The 9878-nt window shown below is 31.9% G+C and overlaps 1 protein-coding gene across 1 annotated transcript; it reads right to left on the reverse strand.

The window, feature by feature from the left end:
* Positions 1-5042: 5042 nt before the first annotated feature.
* LOC145607428 (S-protein homolog 1-like) lies at positions 5043-5471 on the reverse strand. Its single transcript, XM_081663079.1, has one exon. The coding sequence runs from the start codon at positions 5469-5471 to the stop codon at positions 5043-5045; it is 429 nt and encodes a 142-aa protein (XP_081519205.1).
* Between the last annotated feature and the right edge of the window lie 4407 nt (positions 5472-9878).

Below are 9878 nucleotides of genomic sequence, written 5' to 3' on the forward strand. Positions count from 1 at the left end.
ATTTTTTTTTAAATAGTTTTTAATTTTCAAAGATACTTTCTCCATTTTTTTATAGTCGCAACACACACTTTATCACGCTATTTAAGAAAAGTAGACCTCACATGATATAATACACTTAAAATGGGGTTAATAGGTTGTTAAGAGTGTAACCAAGTAGGCCATGTGCTTTTAATAAAGGTAATAGTACAATTTTCACCATAAAATCCTTCCTTTTATGGTGTGTTGAAACCATTGTGACATTTCCATTTTAGACAAGTGTTGCAACTATAAAGAAACGAAAGAAGTATAGAAAAATTTAAAGAAATTTACCCACCGGCCACGCCCTCATCCCCTCCTTGCAAGCAGTCGTTGCTCTTTTTCGATGTTCCATCGCCGACGCTCCCTCCCTCCCTCGCGGGCAACCCCTACTGCAACCCGCTCTCTTCCTTTCCACAACCCCTTTTTTCCCATATAACCCCTTTCGCTAAGTCTTATTCGAAAAAGGATGGAGGTTTTGGGTGGGGGTTCGAATGGTGAGGGGGTAGGGATGGATGGGTTCAGCAAGCGTCGAAGTTGGGAACGACATAGATTAGGGGCTGGTTGGGGGTTTGAGAGCAGGCTAGGTTGGGTGTTAGTTGAGAGGGGAGGAGAGAGATTGAGGGTCGTGGGTTGAAATTGGTATGGTGTCGGGTTAGTATGAAGGTGGCCGGAGATGGTGATGGCAGCTTGGCGAGGTTGTCTAAATGGGGTAGCCGGTGGGTGAGGCTCATTCCGACCGATCACTTGGGTTTAAGGTGTTGCTGGCCGGGAAGGAGGTTGTTGGTGAGGGGAAGGGGTTATTTTTGTAAAAAATAATTATTTTGATTGTTTAAAATAAATTACAATTAAAGTTTTAAATTAGGATTTAATTAAGAGTAGTTAATTACACTGTTAAACAAATTTATCAAAAGATTAATAAACATTAACTGGATCAGAGTTTTAGGTAAAATATCTTGTTTAAAGCGGATATATATCCACCAAATGTTGTATTATTCAAAAATAATTAAAAGCTTGACTTGTTTTGGCAAACTGCTCAAATGTTGTATTATTTTTGACAATTTTTCCTAATAAAAATAGTTAACCTTAGAATTTATTTATTTTTTTATTAAAAAATATTTTATAAACAACAATATTTTATATTTATACAAAAAAAATATCCCAATCACCAACCTAGTCACCACCACCCCACCAAAACCCTAACCCTATAGCCCAACCGCCGGCCAGCCGGCCTGCCAACCAGCTAATCCCACCCCCTTCCTTTCCCCCATAACCGGAATGAATTGTAATCCCCCGTATTTTTAAATATTTTATAAATGAAAATCTATTTTATTTATAATATTTATTTGTTATTTTTCATAATTTAATTTAAAAAGTTTCAAATTATTAATCTGGGTCGAAAATTATTTGAACAAATTATTTTATGCACCTTTATTCTACAATTTATGTCCAATCATACAAGCCTAACACATTTGTTTACTTAATCGACCTATTATTTTTATGAGGCCCAATCTTTCTTTTTACCCTACAATAATTCTCTCCTATAAATATCCCATGAATCTCCAAAAATTTCCCACACAAAAGGTTAGTCCTATTTTCATCCTCCTTTGTTTCATTATTTTGCTTAATGTTAATTTAATTGTTATGGGTTTTGATTTTAGTATAAAGATTATATTTTTAGTATCAAATTATATGTTAATGGTATAAAGATTATAAATTTCAGATTATATTTATGTATAAATTTCATATTTTATGAATTATAAACCTAGGGTTTCAATTTATTGAAAATCATGATTTTAGGGTTTTTATGAACAATTGATTTAGGGCTTTTATAGTAATGATGTTTTGAAATTTTGGTGATTATAACTACTGATTTAGTTTTTCCGCTGCTATTTTCTGATAAAGCCTTAACGTTTGAACACGTGGCGGTAGCACGCCAGTAATTCTCTCAAATATTGTTCAGGGTCCTCAGAGGTTTAAAGAGAGAATTATTGGGGTGTTACATGAATCCCCTCCTTTTCCTCCATCACGCGCAACCCAGTCAGCCCCCACCTTCCCTTCTCTTACCATAACCTCCGTGAAGCCTCCTATCCCCTCGCCAGCCAGCCAGCTCCTCTCCTTTTCCTGCGGCAACCCCACCGGCACCCCAACCCTCCTCTTCCTTTGTCGGCGTCCCCTAAACCCTTGCACCTCTTTAGGGTTTTAGCGATTTGTAAGGGTTTGTTGGTGAGGGAGAGGAGGGTTGGGGGGAGGTCGGGGTTAGAGGAAAAAGGAGGTCGGTGCAATCTTTTCGACGACGAATATGGTGGTGGCCGGACTGGTGGCTGGGCAGCGGATATGGTGGTGGCTGGGAAGAGGATATTGATGGTGGTGGTTTTTTTTTTTTTTTTTAATCCGATTATTTCAAATTATAATTTAATTAATTTTTAGACCAAAAAACTTTAAGTTAACCACTTTAATTATAAAAGTTATCCATAAAACCAAAAAAAAGGACACTATACTTAGGGTCTATTCTCATTGACTGAACTGAGCTGAACTGAACTGAAATGAATATTTTATAAGAGAAGGGAATTAGGAGCTGAACTGAACTAAACTGAACTCAGCTGAACTGAACTGAACTAAACTGAACTGAATTTCAACGTAAGAGAACAGACCCTTAGTTTTGCAAAACCTGAGTGCCACTTAAGAGAGTTGGAAAAAAAATTTGTCTTTCACATAGAAAAATTGAAACCTGGAGGCCACCATGTAGAATTTTCCATAAAAACAACTTTCAAATACGAAAAACCAAAAATAGTTGTTAGCGGATTTAATACATATAACTATAATTATTATTTTTATATTTTTAAAAAATTGGACTTGAATTGATGTATGATTTAGGTCTAAGTGGTACTTTTATCAGGTTACAGGATACCGTACAGGTTTCAGTTCCAAAATATTGAAAATCAGAACCTGTTGCAAAACTATTTTTTACTACCCGAAACAGCATCCTCTTATTCATGTTCCGGTTTCAAAACCAACGATCCTAATATATTCTGATTTTGTGTCAGAGTACCTTGATTTTTTTTTTCTCACCGGCAATCAAGCGTAAACACCGCGTGTATAATATGTATTAAGCGAAATTTAAATATATTTATCAGAATATAAATGCCATTTTAGGAAAATTTGCGAGGAAGGTCCTTTTGGCCTGAAAAATTTGGTCAACACCGCAATTTGGTCTAAGGACCCTCCTCACGGCCCAAGGTTTGCTTCATTTCTTTACTTTTTAGAAGCAAGAAAATTAAAGAAAAGAAGCAAACCTTGCTTAAGCAACTGCAGCTCTGCAAGTAGTGCAAGTTTACTGTATTGTGGGATTCACTGCAAGCTTACTTTACTACTTTCGTATCTGTGAGAAAATATTTATGCACAGTATAAAAAAAATACTATCAGGTGACACTGAAAATTTTAAGGTTATTAATTGAAATATGATTACTATAATGTTTTAATGATTATATATAGGGTTGTACAGAGTGCAGTTTAGACCGTACTAAACCGCAAATCAAACCGCAATTTTGCGGTTTGAAAATTGCGGTTTGCAGTTTGGTGCAGTCACAAAAAATATTTAGACCAAACCGCACCGCAAACCGCGGTTTTCATACTATATTTTTTTAAAATTTATATATGTGAAAGAACTAAAGCATATGAGCTAGGGGTGAGCAAAAATTCAGGGCACCCTGACTTGGAATCGGAACCTGCTCGGAACCGCAGATTTCAAAATCGGAACCTGTAGATCAGGTGCCGAATCCGGATTATAAAAATGGAAACCTATTGCAACATGTTCCGGTATCGGGTAATAAAATTTTGGACTCGAAACTTGTAGGGTACCCTGTTAGTATTGGTGTCCTATAGGGTACATGAAACCGGAACCTACAATTTAAGCCCTTGTATAAAGCCCTATGTCAAAATTGTATAAAAGTCGTCACCTACCTCTCTCCCTCCTCTTATTCATATTTCATTTTACTTTTAGGGGGTGTTTGGTAAGTGGGAATTGAGGGTGGGATTGGGAGTTTTAATCCCAATTTAAAAATAATAAGCCTTGTTTGTTTGGTGGGAATGAGATTATTTATGGGTGAATTCCCACCATTTTATTACCTAGGGAGGGTAGGTAATAAATGGATGGGAATGGGAATAGGGGGAAAATGATATTTTTGCTATTAATGAAAAGAATGAAATAATAATCTTAATAAGGGTATTTTTGTAAACTTGTTATTTATTCCCTATATATTCCCACCCACTATCCAAACAAGGTATTGACATATTTTCATGTATTCCCGTCAATTAATTCTCAATCCCATTCCCACCTTTTAATCCTTAGACTCCCATTCCCACAATCCAAACGTATCGTTTAAGGTTTAATTAATGGTATTAATATAAGTATTTGTAATTTTGTATTAAATATTCTAGACAATCAAGTAACTATTTAGTTTACTTTGAAAGACATGGTACCCTGTTTCGGAACCTTCCGGTTCCTAATTTTAAGGAACTTGTTCAACGGGTTCCAGTTCATGAGATTTTTACATGGTACCCTGCTACGCTCACCCCTAATATGAGCTAATCTTTGACTAGAAATTTATTAAATGTTTTTTTTAAAAAAAGAGTTTAATATAAAATATAAACTAATAATTAGTTAATTACTACGTATAAAATAAAATATAAGTGTTGCTTTAAAAAGACAAATTATAATTTCAATAAAATATGGCTAAACCGCAAAATGCACCACACCAAACCGCATTTTGTAAACCGTTCGTTTAAAGTCCTCGATAGGTACCAATGTAAAGGTCTTAGACTCTCAACCTTATATATATGAGCCACAGTGACGTATGATTGATATCTATGCTAAAAGATGTTACGAGAACTAACAATTTAAGACTCATAAACAAAAAAAAGTAACACAAAAATTAACAATTACTATACATATTTATTATCAAATAAAAGTTTATTAAATTTAGGTATGTAAATTACTCATTGAGTAGACAAAGATTGTTTAACCACTAGAATGGTTTTTGCCATCGCCAAAGAACAATACCTACCCCCGTCTTAAGGTTATACAAGTATAGCCCATCATCAGCTACTTTCCAATTACAATGACGCCCTCCACATAAATTATCCACAAATTTTTTGTCATCATCAAATGCAATGTAATCAGTTATATGACCACGGCTAGGGCTTGCGACATTACATAGATATACAATTTTTTTAACCAACTCGGTTTTTATTGAAAAGCTAAAATCACCATTCTTCGGAATATGCTGAAGCCCAAAATCTCTTCCACCTCCACGGCATTGTACATCGAGAATGTCCTCGCTCAATGCATTTTCTATTTTCACGTAAAATTTTGATGGAAAAATAGGGTAAGATGTCACAAATGGCTGATTTGTGGCTCCTAAAATTACCAACATGGCTATAAGTAATTTCGACATTGTTTTTGGTAGTGGATTTATGTAAGTAATAATGTAAAGAAGTTGAGAATATGAGTTGACTTGTTTTATAGTGGTCTAAGACTTAAACATGAGAAACGATGATGGCAACATATTTGTATTAATTACACTTTTTACACATGGTATGCATGCATTATTAAGACTTGACCTCATTCTCTTCCTTTACAAAGCCGTTTCAAATTGTAATTAGTTTTAATTGAATTGAATTGGGAGACTTGTATAAGTAAAAATAAGTTTTAATCAATATAAATATGATATATATTAGTCTAATTAAATCATTTTCTAAGCAATGATGATGAAGGGGAACACTAATATACCATTTGATGATTAGTAAAATTAACTAGAATAAGCCCAAAAAAGAAAAAAAAAAAAAAAAAAGGTTGAGCTAAGTATATACTTCGTATAATTTTAGTTTAATAAAAATAATTTTAAAATGATAAAAAAGAAGGTGGCTTTAATCAGCTTTGTTTCAATTTATTACAAATAAATGGCATCAAAACTTTGTAAGATATCTAAAGAGGCATTAGCTGTTATTATTGCAAGTAAATGGTATGAAATCAGTATATTAAAGGAATGTAATTAACTTTGTTTTAAGATATTGCAATTAAATTGTATCAAATTAGGATTCTAAATGGTATGAAATCAACTTTGTTTCAATAATACATTGAAAATAAAGTGTATAAAGTAAAGCTCTCAAATTAGGATTCTAAATGGTATGGAATCAACTTTGTTTCAATACATTGAAAAATAAAGTGTATTATGAAATAAAGTTCAAAATAGTATGAAATCAAATTATTGCAACTAATAAAAAATTATTTCAATAATACATAGATTAAGATATTTTAATCACAATATTTCATTGAAATCAGGCCATAGGACAATAACACTACTTGTCATTCTAATTTTTAGCTAAGTGTTGTTTTGCATAATGGCAACTTAGCTAAGGGTGAGCATAACAGGTACCATGTTAAAATTCCTAAAACCGAAACTTGTTGCAACAGGTTCCTCAAAATGTGAACTGGAACCTGTTGAACAAACTATTGGAAAATGGGAACCATACCGAAACATGCAAGTTCTGTTTCAATTCGGGGTAACCTGCCTTTTAATATATTAATTTCGTAAATTTTTGCAAAGGTCGTAAATTTACAGCTTATACAACTTCAAATACAACAAACCAAAGAGAGTGAGGGATAGCTCAAGTGGTTAAAGCTTCTCTCCCGGTTCTGGGAGATATTGGGATCAATTGTCATTCTCGCTAAACACCAAAAAAAAATACAACAAACCAAATATAGTTAGCAAATTTAATACTTATATCTATAATATAATTATTATTCGTATTTTATTTTTAAAAAATTGGGCTTTAATTGATGTATGTATTAGCAAACTTAGCGAAATATGAGATACGGAGTATATATATGAATATGCATTGTGAGTTTGTGAGGGGATATTTTCTTCATTTCATTTATCTGCATTCTGTAATTTGATTCATAGTATTTGCGACTATTTCAGAGACTGAAGATCAGATCAAGAACAGGAAGCTTGGCTTGAGCACACATTATTATGTAATTTTTTTACTTTTAATTTTTGTTATTGAAATTGATTGTTTGGGATTTTATTTTATATATTTTTTTCAAAAAAAAATCTTTTTGGTTGGTCAATTTATTGATGAAGAGCAGTAGAGCAGTAAGAGCACCCTTTGCTGAATGAATTATTTGCAAGAATTGATGCAGTGGACTGTAGTAGAATACTTCTTGTTTATCAATTTTTCCAATTGTAGCATATTTGTATCGCTTTATTTAAATTTCTTTATTTTAATTTATTTAACAATTTTGTCTAAATATTTGAAATTTAGATATATGTTCTTTATTAAGTAGCTTGAATGATAGCGCGATATTGACAAGGAACATTCCTTCTTTTGAGCTTTTTTTTTTGGGTTGGTTAATCACTTACCTGTTAATTCGTTATAATCTATAGTGTTATTAACTTGTGTTATTGTGTATGAAAATCGTTACAAATAAACTAATATGGGATTTAAATAATATAACACCCCATGACATAGTCTAAATAAAGCCATAAACTGATAAACCCAATCCCTTAAATAATTACACATTTTTGTTCCATGTATGCAATTCTATTTATTGACGCAATTCTATTTTTTGACATCTACGTTTACTAATTAATTTACGGTTATTCCAATGTCCATTAAAAAAGTATATTCTAAATAAAGACATAAACCCAATCCCTTAATTCATTACACATTTTTGTTTCATGTATGCAATTCTATGAGAGTGAGGGATAGCTCAAGTGATTAGAGCTCTCTCCCGGTTCCAGGAGATCCCGGGATCGATTCTCACCCCCACCCTTGTGGCTCTCTAAACACCAAAAAAAAATGTAGGCAATTCTATTTATTGACGCAATTCTATTTATCGACATCTACGTTTACTAATTAATTTATGTTAATTCCAATGTCTATTAAAAAACATAATGTTGACACCGAAATTTTGTTAATTATTAGGTGTCAGATTTATGTAAATTAGGAGATAATATCAAAAAATATAAGATATTTTCTTTAAGATCTCGTAGAATATTTTATAGCTATCTTGTTTACAACTCTACGACACTCTATATAAAGAGGGTCGTATATAGGGTTTAAGGAGGCTCAGATGGAACAAGTCACAAAGACCCCATCTCCTCCCTACTACCAAATATTGTAGGTCCATAGTATGGAATAAGCCGACAAGGCCCCGTACTATAAACAAATATCAAACCCTAGCCCTTTGGAGAGAGGAATCAAGAGATCTACGAGAGTTGTAATCCCACAAACTACCAATAAAATAATTGTTCCCTATATTTTTCTGCCTCTTTAATTATATATTACAGGGTTGAAATTTTTATGGTTTACACATACATACTAGCCAAAAAAGTCACACTTTCGGCCTCGATCACTAGCAACTAACACTACATTATATTGCTTCGTGCGCGTTCGCGCATGTTATAACCCTAGTTAACCAAATAAGTGTTACTAGGACATTTTATAAATAAAACGATATAATGCATATAATGCATAAACACACAAATATATATATATATATATATATATATATATATATATATATATATATATATATATATATATGTATATATGTATATGTATATATGTATATGTATATATGTATATGTATATATGTATATGTATATATGTATATATGTATGTATATATATATATGTATATATATATATATATATATATATATATATATATATATATATATATATATAGGGGAAGGCTCTCGTGAGAATTTTTCTTATGTGAGAATTTTTCATATGTGAGAACACTCTTCATGTTCTAAATTTTTACTCATATGTTCTAAATTTTAAATCTGATATTCTAAACTTTTTCTTATGTGTTCTTAATTAAATCAAATTTTCCAATTTAGTACTCACATGTTCTAAACCATAAATTAGTTAAATTTGATATCATAAATTTTAAATAACTTGTTCCAAAATTTTAACTTATATGTTCTAAATTTTAAAACGTGTGTTCTAAGAATTTTAATTATATGTTCCAGATTTCAAAGCAAATGTTCTATTTGTTTACTCGTATGTTCTAAATACTTTACTCACACTTTCTATATTCTATATTAGTTTGTTCTAAATCTTTATTCACATGTTTATAATCTTAAATCAGATGTTCTAAATTTTTATTCACATGTTCATAATCTTAAATCAGATGTTCCAAATTTTACTAGTATGTTTAAAATTTCATAAAGCAAATTTTATAAAATTTTAATCACTTGTTCTAATTCTTAAATCAGATGTTCAAAACTTATTACTCACACAAATGTTCTAAATTATTATTCATATGTTCAAAATTTTAATTTGAGTCACATGTTCTAAATTTTAACTCGCATGTTCTAAATTTTTATTCACATGTTCTAAATTTTTACCCACATGTTCTAAATTTTAAATCAGTTCTCATATAAGAATGAATTCTCACATATGAAGCTATTCTCACCGGATCCCTCCCCTATATATATATATATATATATATATATATTTATATATTTAACACACAGTATATTGATTGCGTGCATTACAATAAAATCAGAAGCATTAATACCGATACTAGTATAATCTAATGACTTAACAAGTACTTCGTATGTATTAAGGGATATAACTATGTGATATTTGATACTTATCAACCACAACTAATTCCGACAAGCTGTGCTTTCTCCTGCTCTTGTTATTCACATTATGCAAGATTGGGTCTCTCGAGGCCTCGCAGTTCAGGATTGTAAAGCTTCAGCTCTCTTGTCCAGTGCAAGACTCTGTCCTAGATCTAGATCCTCCTTTTCGTCCTGCTGTCTCCAAGGTCCTTCTGAGTTTACA

The sequence above is a fragment of the Chenopodium album genome, chromosome 23 (assembly GCF_948465745.1).
Source record: "Chenopodium album chromosome 23, dcCheAlbu1.1, whole genome shotgun sequence".
NCBI lineage: Eukaryota > Viridiplantae > Streptophyta > Magnoliopsida > Caryophyllales > Amaranthaceae > Chenopodium > Chenopodium album.